Source organism: Ammospiza caudacuta, chromosome 1 (genome assembly GCF_027887145.1).
Source record: "Ammospiza caudacuta isolate bAmmCau1 chromosome 1, bAmmCau1.pri, whole genome shotgun sequence".
NCBI classification, from domain to species: domain Eukaryota; kingdom Metazoa; phylum Chordata; class Aves; order Passeriformes; family Passerellidae; genus Ammospiza; species Ammospiza caudacuta.
Window position 1 is genome coordinate 31,008,114 of NC_080593.1, and position 21,791 is coordinate 31,029,904.

General features: G+C 38.1%; 1 protein-coding gene across 1 annotated transcript in view; it reads left to right on the forward strand.

Moving 5' to 3' along the window:
• The window catches only part of HDAC9 (histone deacetylase 9), a 274,618-nt gene that overhangs the window by 79,792 nt on the left and 173,035 nt on the right, over nt 1-21,791 (forward strand). Inside the window, exons 10-12 of the mRNA XM_058801306.1 lie at nt 133-343; nt 755-972; nt 9,315-9,584. Of these exons, the coding sequence (XP_058657289.1) occupies nt 133-343; nt 755-972; nt 9,315-9,584 (699 nt within the window). The remainder of the gene's footprint in view (nt 1-132; nt 344-754; nt 973-9,314; nt 9,585-21,791) is intronic.

Here is a 21,791-nt window from a genome sequence, read left to right on the forward strand (position 1 = left end):
CTGTAAGATAGGGGTGTTAACCTTCTCTCCTGTATGTGTTCATGAAGACATAAGACCATCTAATCAAGCAGAGGTATAAATGGCCATTTACTTCTCTGGGAAGCAGTTACCAATGCTGTCGTTCTTTGACAGGCTTCGTCGTCATTCAAAGAGAAGCAGAAGGGGGAGACCCCACCACTGAGACAAGGAGTGGCCTTGGCTGGACAGTATGGAGGAAACATTCCTCCATCATCAACTCATCCTCACATTGCTATGGAGGGAAAGCCAAACAGCAGCCACCAAGCTCTCTTGCAGCATCTGTTACTGAAAGAACAAATGAGACAGCAAAAACTTCTTGTGACCGGTAATGATCAAAGCTCCAGAAATACTAACTTAAAATGTTTTTAATGACATTTGTGTTCAGTTTAAACTAAATGCAATAATACAAATACCACACATCCTAACTCTTGGGAAATGTGGAAGGGTGGAAGAAAAAAGGATAGCATCTTTGTTTTCCCTTTTAGTGATTCTGTTCCAGTCTGTTAGCCTGAAAGAATTCAATGATTACAGAAAAGAGAAAATGATTACTTCATCACATTCTTTTGTAGCGGCTGAACTTCCCAGCATGGCGAGGCACGTGATACATGTCCCACTGCATCAGTGCAGATGCAGAGTTCTGCAATATACACCCCTCTTCTTACTGAAAGCATTCTTTCCTGTTAGAACTATTATTTGGTTGTTTTTCACAGGGGAGTGAAATGTCCCTGTTTTGCAGGAGCGGTTCCTCTTCATCCACAGTCTCCTTTAGCAGCAAAGGAGAGAGTCTCACCTGGCATAAGAGCTGCTCACAAACTGCCTCGTCACAGGCCACTAAACAGAACCCAGTCTGCTCCTCTTCCTCAGAGTACTTTGGCCCAGCTGGTCATCCAGCAGCAACATCAGCAATTTTTGGAAAAGCAGAAACAGTACCAGCAGCAGATCCACATGAATAAGGTGAGTTCCCAAAGTAAAGAATTTCCAATGAATTTAAAGATGAAAACTAAGACCAGAAGTTAGTTATTGGCACAGTGTCATCATGGACAATAGAGAGGTTTTTGCCAGAGTATCTTTTTTGTTTATGCATAGTTGTGTACACATTTTTATGTATCTTAAGGTTTTGAAATAGGCTGCAATTCAACAAAATAGAGTTGCTTACCGTTTTACCTGACAAGTGTTTTCCTGTTGAATGATAAATTATGTCTTTAAAATTGATGTGTACTTCTGAGCTGCAGCAATGACTCCACTTGCTGCTTTTGAATTGTATCAAAACTTGTCTTATTGTGGACTAGAATGCTGCATAAATAGATAGCTCACTTGAACTCAAATCAGCTTATTAAATTGATGGGTTTATATATGAAGCTTACTAAACATCTGGATACATTTTTAATCAGTATTTATCAAACTGACTTTTCTCTGTGAGTAGCATGAAAGTTTTTTACCTATATGGTGATATAAAATGACCATATAAGGAGAAAGAGAAAAATGTCCTGTTGCTAGTGTCTGACACAGAGTTGAATCATATAGTACAAGATTCCCTGTACAGTAACACCTTATTCTGAGCAGGGGCAAGGGAAAGAAGAAAAGGGACTATCCACTAATAAAGAAAGAACAACAGATTCTAAATAGATTTATCAGGAAGCAATAATTCTACAAAAAAATCAAGTTGCTACCTTGATACCAAGTTGATTATCTGAAAATAAGATATGCAAATAATTGCATGTTTTTATTTGGAGAACATTTTTCTGCACTTAGTACACAGCTTTCCACAATTTGTATACTGAAGCTCCACTAGTATTACAAAGATTTAATTACACACCTTTACTTGTCTTTTGTTTTAGTGTTACTCAATAACTATATATAAGATGCAGTGTCAAAGAAGGAAAGATGAAAAGTGGACGTTCCGTTCTTGTACCTAAGAAAAAAAAATTCAATCCACCTTACTTAGTGGGTGAATTTCCCAGGGGTTACTGATTCTTTGGAATCTACTAAGAATTCCCAACAAAATTAGAAACAAACCTAGAGTTTAAGTACATACTTTGTACAGTGGTTTGGTTATTAAATCTTGTCTTAATTAGGAAAAATGAAGACCAGAAAACTTCAAAGTTCAGAGCTGATCCTTGCATGTTAACCCCTCTCAGCTTGGGTGTTTTGATTACTCAACTAGGACTCCAGTTGGCTTTTCTTTGAGTATGCATTCCATATGTTTAATCAAGATGGCATATGTATATCTCATAGCCTCAGGTTTTGAAAATATTTCACCTTCCCTCAATTGTCTAAAAAGGCTTTTTAACTGCTAAAGTACTGAGTCTTTGTACTACAAACCCATCAATTCATGCATTCCTCACAAAGCAAAGAACCCCACTGATGTGTTTTTCTTAGATAATATGATTATTGATATAAATTCTACCATAGCATTTGGGGGTATGTGACGTGGCATTATGAGTATTTGTCCCCAGTGTGAAAATGAAACTTGAGGCACATGACCATATATTTCTAATCACATAGGATTAGGAATGCATTGCATCTTACCAGAGATAGATGGGATAAGGAAGGAAAAAGATTGAAGTTGGTTCATGATAATGCTTGTTTCAGTGATTTTTCTTTTCAGTTGAACTACAGTGAAAATACACGCTAATGAGGATAATTCCCTCTCATACTTGAAATATGCCTTCATTCTCATGTGGTTCTTTGTGATGGAGACAGAACTGGTGGATCTAGCTGTTATTCTGTACAGTATATTCCATATACATATGCAGGGAGTGGCCCTACTCTGGGGCCTCTCTCTGCCTTGAGCCTCCATAACCTGCTCTGCCCCAAGAGCTTCTTGGTCTCCTTTCCTCCTTCTCCCAGAGCAACCAGGCTTCTTCAGGAGCACAGTAACTCCTCAGAGCAGCAAATGCTAGAGGAGGAATGAGATCATGTTGCAGCCAGAGAAGCAGTGAGTTTTCTGAGGATGCATGTGTTTTATCAGACTTTAAAGTTTGCAGTATCTAGATTCTTCTCCACGCTCAGAAAAACAATTCTGAAGAACAGTACTGAAAAATGTCAATGCTCTAACCATGTGTCTGTCCTCTGCAAGGACACAGAAAGCCAGGGGGCTTCCCTATGTACTTGCAAAACCTGATTTTTATAAACTGGAATTTAAGGGTAGCCAATGGACTAGAGAGAGAAAAGAAAAGATCAAACAATGGAGTAGCTTTTAAATAGTGAATTTAAAGGTGTCTTCTTTAACCTTTTAGCTGAAAGTTCAGTTTGAACTTCTGTGACTACATAAGGTTTTTGAACTCTGCAAGAGTGGTAGAATATACTTTGCTCAGTCTTAAAACCTTCCTCTGTTCACAGTTGAAGTTATTTTTTCATTACATAATTTGCGCAGCTTTACAATCAAACTCCTCAAAGCATAGTTATAGTTATTTGAAACTTTAAACTTTAGATATTCTAGACCAGATAGGAAAGGGACTAAAAATTTTATTTTTTAGGATAAGTTTGGGCATGTATCAAGTGAACACATGAGCTTGTTTTTTTCTGTTGTTCTGTCCTTTACTCTTCTATTCATGGGCTCCTGCACAGAGGTATAAGTCCTGCCTTTTCAGTCATGGAAAATGCATAGGTTTCATTTAATAAGGAATACTCAAGGACCATAGAAGTTTTGGCAATAAAAGACTAGAACCATTTTAAACTTTTAAGACTGTGAAATGCTAGTAGACCAAGACCTTAGAGCAAATTCATGTCTTCTTTTTTGTTTTCTATTTCCCTTAAGATTTTATTTCTTATATTTAGGTCTTCAAGTACTTAAGTTTTTAGTATTCAGCTGAACCCACAATTTGAGTGTTTGCCTGAGCTAAGATGCCAGGGCATGTGTCAGCACTCCATGATATCTGGTTTTGGACTGATCTCTTTGGCTGACTTATAGGTGCAACAACAAAAAGAGGAAGAGAACCACCTTTTCCTCACCCCATTGTTCTTTTATTTATCTTGTATTAAAAAAAAAAAAAAAAAACAACAAAACCACCTTTTTTTTTTGTGAGGAAAAAATGCACTTCAACAGCAAGCCAGTGCTGCTGTGAGGGTGATAACAACCAAAATCTAACATAGGTCAGAGGTAAAGGATTCCCCTGGATCATTTACACTCTGAAAAGAAACAAATCATTGCCAAAAGGTGTGCCTCCATCCTTACTAGAAAAGGGGACATCCTCTATGGATTATTTCTGGTCAGCTGTCAGATGCCTGGCTTTTGATGTGGGAAATGGTATATGTCTCCACTGAAGTCTGACTTTTATACCTGTGGGATCTAGTACACTGACCTTCTGAAAACATTCTGCAAATGTTGACATCTCTTCCAAAAGTAGGTAAAAACCCTTGTCCCAGAATTAATAATGAATGTGAAGTAACCTGAACTCAGCTTGTCTTAGGGAAGACCAGCTTTGCCATTGTCAGCTTTAATATACTTCTGTCCGAGTGACAGCTTATTTCCTCATAATGCCCTTTGATCACCATTGCAGATCTTCATTCTGCTCAATAAAGGGAGACCAAAGTCCAAAACCCCCAGTTAAAACTAGTGCAATTGGATACCAAAAGACCGCTACTACCATGAAAAAAATTTAAAATCTTGGTATTATTGTGTATATTTGTACCTAGAAAGCTTTGACCCAGCCACTTACAGGAAAAAAACCCTAGGATTTTGATTTAACTAATTTAAATGTAAAGCCCTAGCAGAAGTCTGTGTTGAAGAAAATTTCAGAAATCATAATGTGAAGAAGAGTACATGAACAAGGCCATCTGTCTTTAGAAGTTATTTTTGCCATGTATGATGAATAAGGCCTGCCTATACTGACGCTGAAGTCTTCACTGGGGCCAAGATTTTATTTGATCAATGCAGGAACCCTATTTGTGTTCTTAAGTTGTGTATTCATAGCATCTTGGCAATTTGTTTTCCATTGTAAAATTCTCTGTATTGGAGAAGCAAAGGGTAGAATAATAGGGTAGTTGGTATGTGCTCTAAAGTATGGGAGGTATATGGATGACAATATTAAGATTTATATAAGGAACACCTGAATTTCAGTTTTCATTCTAGGATGTTGGTTGGTTTAAAACATCTCTGTATAGGGAATTGGTGACCAGGAAAGCCTGTGGGGTAAAAAAATAAATAGGAAGTGAATATTCATTAGTACCTAGATGGTGTTCTCAGTTTACCAATATCTCTTGATAAAAAATTTAAAATAATACAGAAATTTATGTTGATGGAAAAATAGAATGATTATTTATTGCCAGTAGGAAAATTGAAAAGATACAGTTAACCCCAGATTAATCAATCATTTCTCTGAATGATGTTTAATGGAAGGTGGAAGACCAGGTTCAGCAGTAGTAAATCAATCTAGTTTCATTAAACATATTACACTGACGTTTTGGCTTTGCAGCTTACAAATCTGACTAGCGTCTCCTGTAGGTGACAGATAATCTTTCAAATATTGGTAATAGCAGGGGATTATTTGGGAAAAAACTAAAAGGAACTTTGTCTGTTTGGAACTGGACAATGCCCAGAGCATTTTCTCCTTTATTGGAGAGCTAATGTTTAAGCCATAATGCAGAAGAATGATTTTGAAAGATAAATAAATCCCTTAGAAATATTGGTCCCACATGAGTAACAGAGACAGCAGGAAGCAGGTGCCAAGTTGTTTTCAGTGCAACTAACAATGTGCATGCAACACACATAACTGGTGATCTGACTGCCTAGGGGAGAAGGGGGAAAAGTGTACTGTAAGAATATACATGAGCTCTTAGAAATTACTGTCATGAATTTAAAAAGAACAATTAATCAAGGATGGAAATGTGTTGGTTGGCTGCTGCAGGACTTTGTGATTTTGTCTCTTTGTAAAGACATCCTATTTAAAACACTGTATTTTACAAGGGCATATAATTTAAAAGGAGAAAATGGTAGGGCCTGCAGCTGAAGCACCTATAAAATGGTCTATTGCAGTGTCCAGATTATTTAGTCTTCCATTTTTCTGTACAACCAAGCAGGTTAGGATAAGTTTGATGTCTTTTGCTTTAATTGGACTCATGCAGTTATACAATGGATTGATCTGTGTAAGTACATCCTCTCCTGCTGATACTGTTTACTTTGACTCATGCATATCCCTTAGAGCTTAATTTCCTGAAGATAAAAGCAAAAAATATATAGGCTATATTATCATGAAGACATTTTTTTAGTGACCACTTAAATTGGAATAGGTGATAGCAGTAAAGTAAACTGCTAAAATATAACCAACATGTGCAACCCTTAATTCATTAGGGAAATAAACTATAGTTTTGATATTATTTTTAAATATAATCCCACTAAAACTCAGATTAAGCAATTACTTTTTCAAAATAAAAAGAGATGCATTAAAATTAGGAGAAATTCCTTCGTGTAGCTACAGATAAAGTCAGAAAAAAATAAAGGGTAAGTGGGGGTTTGAAGTGAAAGGTTTAAACATTAAGTGTGAGCAGAAGTATCCAGCTGTGCAATGAAAAGACCTGAGCTGCATTTCATTCAGAGCATTTTCTGCTGTGTAATCCATTTTTAGATAGAAAAGATAGAAATACTGACTCTAAACTGCTATCTTCACATGTTTCCAGATACAGTAGTATCACTAGGAGATACAACTTAAAGTGAGATGTTTCTGACTTAGGAGAAGTGTCCAGTAGTGCTACTCGTATAACTACTGGAATAGGATGGGGCCAAGCTGTCTTTAACTAAAACTTCAACAAACATGAAAGCATCATGGTGATACAGAGAAAGCAGTGAGCTGTGGCTTAGCAATCTGAGCAGTAGAAGGGATTTTCAGGTTTTGGGTCATGTCCCCCCCCATTCCATCCAAGCAATTTGATCATGCTCCATCATATGAGAAGACATGACCGTAATGCCTCATCGCCCCTTCCCTGAGGCTTAGTTAAAATCACAGTGGAAAGGATGTTTTTAATAGAATTTTGTAGTAAAGAAGGTAATACAAATGCACTTTTTAAACTCTATTGAGTAAATATATAAAGACTTTAATTTCACAGAGTTTTAGAAAATTTAATTTGTTTATCTCCTCCTGTTGCTGAAATCTGGAGCAAATCACCTGCTGAGTTTCACAGCATGGGAGAAGGGTCCAAAACGGGAACACAGCCAATTGAAATGCACACAAAATCCATTCTAAGTCTCTGCAGCCCCCCTTAGGTGTGCTTGCTCTCTTCACTGATTGCATGCAAGAAGTATCTGAAGGTGATCATATATAGATTCTATACTGCAGTCCATCATGTGCTGCCTCAGAAAGCTCAGCAGCAGATCTGTACCCATACAGCGGTGTAAAGAAGAAAGAGCCTGACATAAAAGTGAAAAAGTATAAAAGAAGGAAGAGCAGTAATGAGCTAAATATGTGTCTTAACCTTGCTGTGGGCATGCATTCATTTTCTCTTGGCTTCCCCTGCATAAAAATCCACCTGGTGTCAAGTAACTGGCACAGCGAATGGTTTACAGATGGATCAGCCTCAGAGATTCCTGTAGTTTATATGATTATCTGTCACACAGATGTTTCAGCTTGTATTTGCTCACTTGCAGCCAGCCATGCAGCCTTACCTGCTTTTCTCTTCCTGCTTGAGGAGTGGGGAAGGCTCCCCACAAATGGTTAACTAATTAACAATCATAACAATGATAATAATAGTAATAATAATAATAAGTGAAAGGAGTGCACCTGAGCTGATTACATGCAGCTAGATTTAGTACCTTCTTGGTCAGTGTCATCCCCTGAGAAACAACTGGAAAAGATTTATAGGTTTGATCTGAGAAATTTTTCAGGTGCTGCGTAACGAAAGGAGACTCCCCACATCAGTTGAAGCAGTAAGGGCATGCCACCTGCAGCATGCAGGGTACTCACATTGTGATTTACCAGTTACTCCAGTAATGAAGAGGGATTTTTTTATTTGTTTATTTTTAGTAAGCCGTTAAACTCCCACTACACCTCAAAAATGAAGATTTGCTGTGACAATAGCCAGACAGGCATCCTCTGAGGAATTTGTTTCTCCACTGATGTGAGGCATATGCATCAGAGCATCAATCAGAACTGCATAGATTGATCTTTCAGCTCTCCTTGTTGACTTCATTGGATTTCCTAAATCCAGCTGCAGCTTCTTGAACACAGTTTACATGAAAACCCAGCATTTTTCTATATGCAGTAGCAAGCTGAATGAAACTGTATGGTCCATGGTTTGTGACAAAACCAGACATCCTGCAGCCATTCATATACTTAGTAACTGGGTATATACTACTAGCTAAAACTCAGTCTGAAAGACATGATTGATGGTTGGGGGGAGACAGATGGGAAGAGGAAAGTATGTAAGAGTAAAGGTTTTTTCCCTCTCAAGACATTTGATTTAGATGATACAAAACAATATTTACTTGAAATCGAGTGGGCCAGTTGAATAAATTAAAATTACTCACTGAACCCTGCAACTTCTTACTCACGTGTCTGATTTCTGGCTCTTTCAACAAAGTGGGGATTTTTTTCACTTTAGGTTTTTGGACTGCATGTGGAGAATTTTGGAATGCATTGGCTTCATCTTAAACAGCAAAACACAAACTGCACATGATTGCAGCACTCAGGCATCCGGCACTTCTGCAGAACTTTAAAATAGCAGTTAATGGGCTGGAGCTGGTGTTGCCTTGGGAGCTGTGTTACCTCATCATTGCTGGGACTGGGATACCTGTGCAGTGCACCACAAAGGCTGCAGTCCTTCCAGTCATGGGCAGACGTGCTTGTAGTATCCTTGTGCCAAAGAACAGGGGCCTCACACCAGCTCTTTGCCACTTCTCCTTTGTCGGCTTTCAGTGCCTTCACACTTTAATTGATAGAGATGTTTGTGTGAAAATTCTCTAATTTGCCTATAACAAAATATTAACCAGATTACTAGCTTGCTTATATCTTAGTATTCCTTTATTATTTTGTGTTGTGGGTAATTAACTGTAAGATGGTATTTCTGCATTCTTGTTTGAAGAAAGACTAAGACTAATTTCTCTAGTTTACCAGCTGTAGCAGTGTAACAGATGTGTCATGTTTTTCATTATCTATAAACATGGTATTTTCTGCTGCAGAATAAAAAGTGGCCTTTTGCATAGGGACTTTTGTTCTTTTTTCTGATACATCAGTGTTTTGACAGTGCATGGCTACATGGGTTTGCTACATGGAAACTTTAATTTCACCTGTGCAGATCTAGTACTGCTTTGTGTTTGGCATCAGTGAAAAGAGTCAGTGCTTGTTCCCCTCTTCTCTTTCCAGATGCTCTCTAAGTCCATTGAGCAGCTGAAGCAGCCTGGCAGTCACCTGGAGGAAGCTGAGGAAGAGCTCCATGGAGATCACTCGATGCAGGAAGAGCGAGCTCCCGCCAGCAGCGCCAGCGTTAGGGCTGAGAGCAGCAGTGCTGGTGTGGATGACAGAATAGGACAGCAGGTGGGGGCTGTGAAAGTCAAAGAGGAGCCACTGGACAGTGATGAGGATGTTCAAACCCAGCAAATGGAATCTGGGGAGCAAGCTGCTTTTATGCAACAGGTAATAGGCAAAGATTTAGCTCCAGGATTTGTAATTAAGGTTATTATCTGAACAGCACATGCATTTTCTAGACTTTGATAAGCAGTTGTGTTTTGATTCACTGAGCTAGCAAATCCTGATTTACTGCTCGAAGAATTTAACAAATGCAGAAGTGTTGTATGTACACTTGAAAACATAGTGAAGCTCATTCTTATGGCCACTAATTGAGAAAATATCTGTTGCAATCAATTATGCTACATAAATCTTTGAGTAATAGCTGATAGACATTGTATTAGCCCAGAATTACATCGCTTAGTCCTAGTGAAAGAGAACTCGTATCACCTAGCCTGTTGAGATCAGCAATCGATGGAATTAGTTTCCAGACCTGATTGATGAAACATTCTTCTGATTTTGAATCCTCTGACTTCTGCTTTCAGCTGTCTGTATATATTGTATCATACTATAGTCTTGAACACTGTTAATGTTAGGGTATTCTTTTTCCCCAGTAGACAGGTACTGACTGCTATCTCGGTGGTCTCAGGCTGGTGTATAAAGTTAATTTAGAGAAAAGTACAAGGTGGATATAAAGAGGCAAGGCACTGTTTTAAAATTGCATTGTTTTCTTTTTTGCACTGCTTGGTTAATTTTTCATTCTGTCTTATTTGATGAAAATGTCCACAGAGGCTTCCTTAAATGCAGCAGAGGCAGGTACTGGTGGGAAGCAAAATGCAGCGTTAGGTGGTTCCAGTCAGTCATTAGGACATTGCACAGCAAGCACAGAACTGTTACCGTTATCATCTGATATCCAATCACTTGTTTGTTTTTTTAAAAAGAATACTAATTGTACAATATCTCATGACCTTTACAACGGAGTCTCATGGACAAATCCTAAAATAGCAACTGTGCATAAAATGCCACCTTGACAAAAGGCAGGTTCGGCTGGTCGGGGAGCTCCAGGCGGAGTTGCAAGGCGCAGTCGTGTGTGCAGCCAGCGAGCTGCATCCCCGTCCGTCCCTCAGAGTCAGCAGAGCAGGGCTGGGTGCAGTGCAAGGCCCTGTTTATTTAAGTCCATACTTTGTCAGGTCCCTGCTGTTCTCCTGCAGAAAAGTGATTTTGGGAGGGGGGGGCAGGAAATGCCTTATGGAAACAGGAAGCCCAAGTGATTCATGTGCTGAGGAATGCAGGGCAGGGGGGACGGGGCAGCGCTCCCTCTGTTTTTAAAGGCACTCTATGAATTGATTTATTGTCAAAGAAAATAACAAAGCGAGTAGGGAAATTGTTAAGGAAGCTTTCCAGTGAAACATTTCCTTCATATTCCCTTTTGATATGTTTACCTTGTTTTATAGGTTTACTTTTGTTAAGCTAGTTAAAGATTCATTGTATTAAGATCCTCTTTAATATGGATAATCCCAAACTGACCTGGACTCCTTGTCAGGTTTTTTTTCTATTAAAAATATTTATATTTCTAAAGCTGAGGTATTTTAAGGTGCAGTATCCAGTTTCAAAAGAGATAGTTGTTTTGCCAAATGTAGAAATTGCTCTAAAATATATTATTAGAATGTGTTGTTTACATTATGTTCTAATACTATTCAGTCTCTTCTAAAATGTTGCAACTTCTAAAGATACATTATCCTTTTTCCTAGAAGATCTCGGAACAAACTTCTAAATAGTTGCTCTTAACATAAAAGTGCTCAATAGATAGAAAAAGATTTAATTGAGAAAAACACAGGTGATTTTTATGTGGGCTTCATATTTAAAGAGAAATCTTTCTCCATCCTGGATAAAAAAAATTACATTTACTTTCAAAAAGTGAAGGCTATAAAAGTGAAATTATATGTGTTTTTCATTCTGTATATTTTTAATTTTCTTTGAAATCTGACTTCAGCTTCATCAAAAAGGGATAGTGCATCTTTTAAAATGCATTTGGGGAGAAATTTGCAATTGAGAAGAGTTTTTTACGATATCACTTGAAAGACATGTATTCACAGAAGACAAAAGATATTTTTCTAACATCATTCAGGTGAGAAACCCCAATACATTAGTGTACTTTAATTTCAGAATCTTTCAAATTTGGATAAAATTAAAATAAGGGAAACTACCTGGAACCAGTGAAAAGGAAAACTGGGTTTAAACAACCATGTTTCTAATTGATTATTGTCTCTTACATTTTAAATCTACTGTATTTATTATAATTTACACCCTTAGAGGTGATCTCGTTTTGTGTTGTAAATATATTCTGTTTGTATGTTCCCTTTTTTTGCCTTCTGATATAAGTCTTTTCCTTTCTCAAATAAAGTTTTTTTTTTAAAAGATCCCTTCCAGATATTTGACTTTGTGTAAATTTGGTAACTTAATGGTGTTTTTGCTTTGTACAATCAAATATGTTTGCTATGCTTTGTCAAAACAATTTAAATTTTCAGGAGCAAGGTGTTTTATTACACTATTCTTACAATAATTACACAAAGTCTTTCTTTTTGGTCTCTTGTTTTATTCTACATCAGCCATTATAAGTTTTAGTGAATGTGGAACAGTATTGGTGCATGCTCATTTTCCCATCACAGCATCTGTCTCATCTGTCTCAAACGTGATCATACCATACAGGAAAGGTAAAAGTGGATCCCAGTTTCTCAGCTTCTAATTGTCCAAAATTCAGATGAACTGTAATAATTTACATGACATTTCTAAAACCTGCCTGGACCCCTTATCTGAAAATGTGCTTGTACTGACCACTTTGGTATTCATCAAGACCTTTGCAAAACTAAAGTCCACCTGTAAATAAGCTGGGAGAGAGGGAATCCATGAACTTGGCAGACTTTAAAGCAACTGCATGAGACAGTGCAGTCCCAATGTAGAGAGCTTCCATGAAAATATTACATAACTTTGTGACATTTCCTGAACTTTGCTTAGGATCTACAGAGAGAGAGCTCATACTGCATAACAATCCCTGTTGCTACAGGACATTAATTATTGCTACCAAAAGAGTTTAGAAAACTATTGCATTGTAGCTCTTATAACTGTTCATTTCATTTCCAAATGCTCTATGCAGCTTTGATGCTGGCATAATTTAAACTAAAATAAAATCTATGTTTCAACAACATAAGTGTGTAAGAACAAATAGTTCTGTTAATCAAATTCAGTTATTTTCACTGCTATAGCAGCAGTGTAATGTTTCATCAGTAATACAACCCCCAAAAATAGATAAAAGATCAGGTTTTAGCTGAGGAAATGTTAAAATAAGCATTAACAGTGTAACATTGTACTTCTTGCCTTATTGTTTATAGTGTATTTAGAATCATATGTCTTTAAGTAAATCATGCTTTCATAACAGGGATTTTATTTAGTGCCCTTTTGTTTAAATACCTGCATTAGAATTAGAAGACCAACCATAAATTTTTTTAATTTACAACATTCCTGTGTTGGAGACTGCACCTAGATTTTTTGCTGAATTATTTACTATGCATCAAAGCACCCTTAATGAAGAAAATAATAATAATAAAATAGAATTCACATATCTTATTTCTTCCCAGAATGATGTGCATCTCTCTTTTTTTTTTTTTAACTGTATGTGTTTATTCTGTCTCATTGTCCAAAAAATAAAGCCAGTATAGCTGATAGGTGACAATTTAGAAGTAATTGGTAATAAATCAAGGAAAATCCATCATAATATTTATATCCTCAGACACACATTACTGGACTATAGATACTGTAACTTTAGCTTTTTTGTCATCTTCTGGTATTGACAAAATAGGATTAAAAGCTGAATGCCTCAGCAAAGCACGAGCACTTCAGACACTATCACCACTCATTTGTGCACTATCTTCATTCCATCTTCATTACCATCAAGATCACTAAGACTTACTCCATGTTACTTAAGCCAACTATACCCTGTTTTTATCTTCACTGGAATTCTGAGGTAAAAATCTATTAACATTAGTCCTAAGCAGCAATCTAAAATTGTTTACTTATTTCTCCCCCTTATGAACACTTTGCAATTTGCAGCCAAAATTAGCTAAGCCAAGTTAATTTCCTTATTGTAATCTGTCCTACTAGCAGCATGTCCTACTTATCCACTTAAGAAATGTTTGTTTGATTTTCATTTATTTGTTTAGTTTCTGATTTCCTTATGCAGTTCCCATCATCTGGGTGGCAATGGAGCTTCTGTACCTCATTTCTCGGTGGAAGAATATAGTTTAGAACACCATCTGCTGAATTACTGGTTAGACAAAGAGAAGAGCATCCTGGATGAAGTTATCTTCTCTAGAAGATAGGGCTAGAGGAATAATACAAGTTATTTTTATGGAATTTTACTGCTCTATCTGACAGGCTTTGTGCTTTGCATTTGCTTTACTTTTTCCTCTCCTCTAATTCAGGTTAATTTAGATTGATTTAAAGGTAAAAAATAGGATTAGCTGAAACTGCTTAGCCAGCGGAAAATCTGGGTTCCTCAGCCAAGCCGTACTCACACACTCACACACACACAGACTAGACTGGGAAGGTGCATCCTTAAGGCATGTCCCAGCTTCTGGTCCCCATTTGCTGAGCTTGTGTCACACTCCTGCTTGTTTTGATTGTGGCCCCATAGCTCATCTAGGCTGTGCAGGACACCTTCCCTGGCTACCTGTGGGCACGCACATCTGTTTAAGCCACCCAAGGATTACTTAGGCAGCAGCTGAGGGTCAAAAGGAGTCCCCTTAGTAACTTGAGGTATCTGTGTTGATTGTTAATGGTACATAGCCTTGAAATACAAGGGAGATGGTTTGGAGGATATGGTGTTAGAAGTATCCCTCTGAACACTTGATTCTTCCAGGATGGTTACAGCATTTTGGCCCTTGAGAGGTGCTGGAAAGGGCAGGATAAATGGAAATGTAAGTTTTGAACAATGTCAGACTTAAAAATAAACCTGCCCTCCCCTCTCCTCTTTCCTAAATTAGATTGCCACTGCAGTCTTATTTCAATTAATCTCTTTTTTGGTAGGCTGCCTTAGCTGTTTCCTTTAAATTTGCAGCCAATGAGAGACACTAACCTTGCACCTTCCTGCCCTTCCTCAAGTCTGTGAGTGCACAGTCCCAGCATAACTCCTACACAACACAAGCTGGCTCTATGATTTCTAACATCATGCATATTGTAGATGGAGCAAGGAGGTGGAGTGCTGTGTAGCTGGATTTATTGTGCGAAAATTTTTCATTTCTCTACAGGCCTCCCATACATACAAGGGAGGCCTCTTAAGATTTAGCCTGCTTGTTCTCAGCCTTATTCTGAAGGGCGTGTTCATTTCTATCAATTTTCTAACTGTGGTCTTTAAAAACTGTGTTACAGGAAAAATAATTCTTTTTTGTATGCTAATTCTATGTGAAAAGGCATAATAATGTGAATAATTACAAGTAATTATTCTTTCCCAAGTAACTATGCTTTTCCATTCCCAGTTAGATGGGAAAATCATTCTTTTTTTAAAGAAAATGTTAAATCTATTAACTTTATTAATTGCCAATAATTATTATTTATTCATTAATTTTTTTGTCTCCTATTGTAAACTTCCAGTTACAGAAGGCAATAACACTTATTTTATCATAAAACTAATTAACTGAATTGCCTGCCTGAATATGTATCATTAGAGTGTATTAAAATGATTTAATTTTGTTGATACCTTCATGGACTAATGTTGATACTGCTTTATTTTTACTTTTAGATCCAAGATTTTATACTTCTTTTCCTCTTTCAAATACTTAGGATATAGCACCTTGATACTTTTCTTATTTCTCCCATTTGTCAGAGAAAGCAGAATGTCAGGACACCACTAGGCAAAATTCCTTATTCAAGGCTACATAACTAGCGTGAATCAAAAGTGTCCAAGTCCATATCCCAGTAATTATCACTGCATATTTTGACAGTTAGATGACATTAATTTCAAACCTTTGGGCAATTTATAATTTCCTGTATCCTACAGCACAGAGTTTCATTAATATTGTCATTGAAGAGGTTTATGTGTTCTTGGAAAGTTGCTTCTTTAAATGCTCATTTTGGAAAAAATTCTGTTTGACCTCAGAATGTCTTTCTCACTGTTAGACGTTTGTACGTGCACAAGTTTTCATTTTTCTCCTTCCTTCTTTAAAATATGAGAGTGAATTAATGCACTCCTCAGTATATTGCTGGCTAAATCTTCATAAAACTCTGTTGTTAAATGTCCTGGAAGTGCAGCTCAGCCCAAATGCCTCGGAGACATAGGTGCTCTGATGCAGAAAGCAGCAGTGCGTAATCTGTCTCCTGTCCTGTTCTGGCCTGTGACCCTTGGATCCCCAGGAGACCAAGGAGGTGTTTCTGTTCCTCCTGCCTGTGTTTCCTCAGCAAAGGGCCTTGTGAAAGTTCCAGCTATGAGATTGCAGCAATGCAGCAACGTCAAGGGCTTGAGAAGGCTTTGCTTAGGTTCTCTGTAAAGCAGCCAGTAGAGCATGGAGGATTCCGTCTCATACTCCTTCCTTGGTCCTTTCCTTTTGCTCCCATCAATAAGAGCAGTGTGATAGTTTTTAGGTGGCAGCCTGCAGATTTTTAAAGCAGGGCTCTGTTACTGAACAGACCCAGAAGGAGCACAGGACAGAAGCACTGTTGGGAAATTCTCTCCTGCAGTGCACAGAGGGACACCCATTGAGACCAGTTTCTTCTAAGGCTTGTTCTCCTAGATCTTGCTCTACTGAAAATAGAAGCTGAAGAGTTACTACACATCAGAGACCATAATTCCATCACTCAACTACATGACTGCACACAGGGACAGGTGGTGACTGGTTTCCCTCATTTCTCAGGCACTTTGACACCTTGTCTTAAGGTATCAAAGGCACCCAAATCCAACAGCACATCTCTTGGCATCTTCCTTGATTTCTAAAACTTCTTGGCTTTCAACATTTATCTAAATTTGTAGAGGTCTTTTGTCATAGTTTCCCATAAGTTTCTGCATATATTTCAGTTTTCTGAAGCTACTGACTTTATACAGAGAGCTTTAAATCTCCTACAAATCTCCTACCATTTCTGACAGAAGTGAAAATGGGAGTGCTCAATACAGGTGCCATCAGCCCAGGTTCAGTCCAGGGACACCTGACATCCACAGTTCTGATTTAGCCCTTTCTACAGGTAATTGGGTCTCACTAAGGATGCTAACTATTCAGTTAAAATATGCACAGCATTGCCCTTTGTGCTGTGTGAACAATTTTTTTTCATAACAATCCCTTCTCAGGCAGGCTCAGAACACAGCACAGGCAGCTCAGGACCAGCAAGAAAAAAGGAACAGGAGCAAGATCTGTTCCCACAGCAAGAGACTAAGAATTAGCAGGGGACTGTTCCTTACCTGTGTTGATGGATAATGCACTAACCAGGCAGGCTGCTCATTTTCTCAAGTCCATTGACTGCTTTCAAGTTAGATAGCATTATATGTCACTGTTATAGTAGCTTGGACCCTCCTGTAAAAGAAGTAATACTTTCTTTCACCTCTCTGGCCCTTTCCCTCCATCGTTTAATGAAAGAAAGTTACTCAAAGCCCATCTATTTTCAAGTTCTTCTTTTAGTGGCTTTCAAAATGCTTTCAGGCTGTGAAATCAGTTGGCATGGAATGCAGTGGGGTCAGCCTGGTGGGATGTCAGACCCACAGGAGCACAGCATTTGTGAAGCTGGCTGCTGTTGTAAAGGTGAGATGCAGGTGGTCACAACTGAGAAACAGCTCCACAACACAGTTTCCTTCAGAATTTTGGTCATCAGAACCCAATCCTAGAGGCAGCAAGTGAATGGATCATTGAAAGGACAAATGAGTTTGAAAGGACACTCTGAAACCCAGCTGGTCAGTGATAGAAGTGAGAGTTTGGTTCTCTGTCTTACTGATTGTGCACATTTAGTGTCATCCCAAAAGGCTGAATATGAACTAATAGACAGCTACTTAAAGTGGGTTAGGTACATTAGATAAAAAGAAGTTTCGAAGCTCTTTACCAAGATCAGGATCTTTACCAGGATCTTTACTAAGCTGTTTTACTAGACATTTCCTATTTTGTTTCTTTCTTCTGCTATAATGCATATGCTAAGTATTGAAAAGACTTTTCTGGTGAGGGCTTTATAACTGGAGAAGGATTTGGCAATTTGGAAAGCAGGGACACAATTCCACTGAGATAGTTGAATTAAACCTGCAAAATCCTGTAAATGAAACAGAAATTGATGTCAAGAAGGACATATATATATATTTATTTTTTTTTTAAGTTCATCCATAAACTAAGAATTTGGGCCTAAAAAAGCAAGGAGATTTTAAGCCATGCAGCTGACTGCACAGCAGTGATACTCTGTGCAAAAAGAGAAGCTGGAGAGCAGTTCCACAACTTGACTCCTATTAGAAACCAGACTCACTCCTCAGACGTTGCCTTCTCCACAGATCTCTGCTGCAGTGCTCTGGCACCATCAGTGAACAACTGGCAGTCAGTGCTGGTGCTTTGCTCAATCCCTGTGTTGCATAGCTTCTGAGAAGTGCTGTGCTGGAGGAGGTCCTCAAGGCTTACAGTAGTTGTTTGGAATTAGAGGTAGAACAGAAAAAATGAAACTGTCCAAGCTGTTTGGTCTGAGTAGTTCACCAAGGGCTTCACCATGGGCATCACCAAGGGCAAAAGTGAGTTTCTTTAATGTTGGCAGAATCCACTGCATTGGAATTCATAGGTCCAAGTACAGGATAGCGTTATAAGAGCAAAGAAATGCTACCAAGCATTCTCCACAGGCTTTATCTCCTCTGTGCCACTGAAGTAGCTGAGGTGGTTCGCAGGGATGGAGGCTTCTCACAGCATTAATCTCATGTCCCTAAAAGGGGTAATGCTGGAAAAGCACCAAAAGGTAAAAGGCAGAGCTGCAAAATTAGAAGAACAATAATACCCAAAGCTACCACAGTGTTTCTCTTCTTCACTGATTAACTCCTACCCAGAAGCTTCTCCAGCCCCTTTTCCCTCCCATGCCTATCCATGCAGGTATCTCCTACTGCCCAGAACTCTGGCAAGTTCTCCAGGTTTGTCCCATTTCTGACAATCAGAAGGTGCAAGGGAAGGGCTTTAGCTACCTTTCAGCTACCCCTGCTTCACACGTGCTCGGCCAAGCCCTGGTGGGCTGGCTCCAGGCAGGGAAGGTGCGGTGGCTGGAGGCCAAAGGCCAGTTGTGGAGCAAGGAGGGCAGATGCAAGGGTGTCCTCCTCTCTCAGGCAATGCTGTGGGATGGCATGGTGAGGAATACTGGTGGGAGATGGAGGAGGTGAAGCAGCAGCAGTAAAACATGTTACAGACATCTGGTTGTTGGGCTTGAGAGCTCTCCTTGGCTCAGAGAGCAGCTCTGTCCTCTCCTGGGAAGGATGAGGTTACTTCAGCCAGAGGCTCCAGATTTCTACCTGCTATAAAGTCCTTTTTCCATTGCCCTTGTTCTCAGAAGGTAGCATGGTAGGAGGGTTTAACTTCTTTGCCTTTTAGCTGATTGGTTTAACCCACTGCATAGAAACTTCAGGCTAAATAATTTAAGTGCACTGATCCTTTCAGAGAAGAGTTCAGACAGTTAAAGAAAGGTTAAAAAAAGGCTCTCTCAGCTACTACCAAAATGAATTGTTAGTCTTTGCTGTCCTGACATAGTTGTCTCCTTTAATTAGATTCACTGTTTAACACAAATTTTCCTGATCAAACAAAAGAGATTAGTTACTAAAGAAAGCATTCAAAGGAATAGAAGGAAAAAAGCCTCAGTTTCTAATTCTCCATTATGACTACATCTTGAATCACACTTTAATAAATTGAGAAATATCATAACTGCTAAAGATTGAACCGAGTATCAATGTTTTATCATCTTTTACACTACTTTTCAAAAATAAATTGACATTTTTTTCCAGCTGGATGCTCTTATTTTGATTTAATTGAATAGAATCAATTAATAAACTTAATACTGTAGACTAGTGGTGGATCTGAAATCAGAAATACTGAAGTTATCATTGTTTCATCTGTGGGTTTTCTGGGTAAAGGAGAAGGATAAAGGGAAGATGGAATATCTAAAATGCTTATGAAATTATCTAATATATTTTTCATCAGGGAAGGGTGAGTTATATTTTAATTTACTTTCAATGGACATCTTTTTGCTGCAATGGCTTTCTCTGAATTCTTAATAATCTTCATATTAAGAGCATTTTTCAGTCTTCAGAATCTCTCAATTATAGGAAGTGTTCTGTACGTCATCTCCGAAAAACCCCAAGGATTGGGCATTTAAATGTTTAGCAGCTTTGTGACAGCTCTTCCAAAGTGAATTGTGGCCTTTCCCTATTGTACAAAATCATTACACAGCAGAAATAGCAGAGATTTGATTTGGCATCATCAACCACTGAAAGATGAGTCGGAAATAGATTAGCAAATGTTCTAGTTCATCTTAGTAGTGTAGTGACAAGTAAATTCAAGGATGAGAGATGATCCCACTGACTAGCAATTCTTCTGACTATATTGTGGCATGGATAAACATGTCAGCTTTTCTAACAGCTGGCCATGAAAACAAAGAAATTTGAGTTGATACTGCTGTGGAAAAGAGAACTGAAACAAAAAATTCTTTTTAATGTATGATTGGAGTATGTACAGCTTGCCTAACTCTTGTAAAAAACTGACAGGGATATGCTAGGATGTCAATGTGGAAGATAACCAAAATTTTCACTTCACTTTACTGGGAGGACTTTTTCCCCCCTGATTTGGAGCATCCACTGGAAATCCAGTAACATATCAAGAATGCTCAGGGAATTTTAAGCTGCACCTTTAGTAATAAATAAATAAATAAATAAATAAGGAATCAACTTCTTTGGCACTTTAGACCAGTGACCAAAGCCAGGGAGCCTGTTGAATATGCTACTATATGCTTTTTATTTTTGTGGGCATCATGCATTTTTAGAATGGTTATACATTTCCCTGAACCAATGTAATATAAAAGATTTACTGTTACAGTTTGTGTGTGGCCAGGCAATGGCATATGGAAAACATGTTTCCTGCTATTTAATTTAATTACTCTAATCACGTGCCAGCCCCAGGCATGTCATTCTGGACCTCTGAGGCTCTTTGTCTGTCAAAGAGATGGACAATATCTTGGCTTTGTTTAGTTGCTCTGCAGGCTGCAGATAAAACCACTGAAATACTGACTGTTTGTTTAACCAAAACTTTGCATTTTAACCATTTGGCTTTGATTCTTTGTTTTACAAGAGAAGATGACATTTTGGCCTTGGTGAGCTGAAAAGGAAATATTAGGGATATGAAGAAGAACTGTCACTTTCAGGGCTTAATAGATGAAAAAGAATACTCTAGCCTTCTGGTCAGAAATCAGCTTTGTTAGCAGAAACCTAAGACACACATCACTGTTATTTTAGAATTGCCTATTAGCAAGGGCAGCTGGAAAAGTCCTCTTTATAACTGCTCCTTTCTAATATGGTTAGCCCCTCATTCAACAGTTCCAGTAGATTTTTGTTTCTTTCATCTCAATAGATGAAACTGTTATGGGTGAAATTAAGATTCCATAGCAAATCTTATACTAGTACTGCTGCAGCCACGTATAAGTTAGCTTTTATGTTAACACTATGCTGTTATTTTTATGTAAGAAATATCTGCAAGTGACACCTTTAAGTCTTTAGACAAAAATTGAAGAGCAGATAGAGTACTCCATTCATATGCTAAACCCCAAATCTACAGAGAAATTAATCACACACTTAGCCTTAAATATATGCTTTACACCAACACTTCCTTCACTTGTAAGCAAGTACTCTACCTTTTCCTGCAACCAGAAGCGATGCTAAAAGTATTTAAGACTGTATGAGGACACTATTTCTAAAAATCATGTTGTCAGAAGAGGAAAGAATAAGAACCATCTTTTAAACAAATTCCATCTTATAAGATATTACTAGATATAGAAAGACTTGCCAACACATATTTTTTAAAATTATTGAATAAACTTCAGTTAATATGTTTCATCAATAAAATAATGTACTTCCTTATATGGTAGCGTGCCAGCATCCTGCCACAGTAGTTTTTGAACTATATAATTTGGAAGGGGATGGGTAGATGGCCTATGAATGATGGGTAGATGGCCTATGTTTTGAAGAAGTCAGCATCATCAGAGGGAAACATTGATGGGATGCCATGGGATGCATAAAAGGAAAAGGACCACTTAACAGTTATACTTAGTTCTGATATTTCTCCAACTGGCTTCACTTTTCTCTGTTTT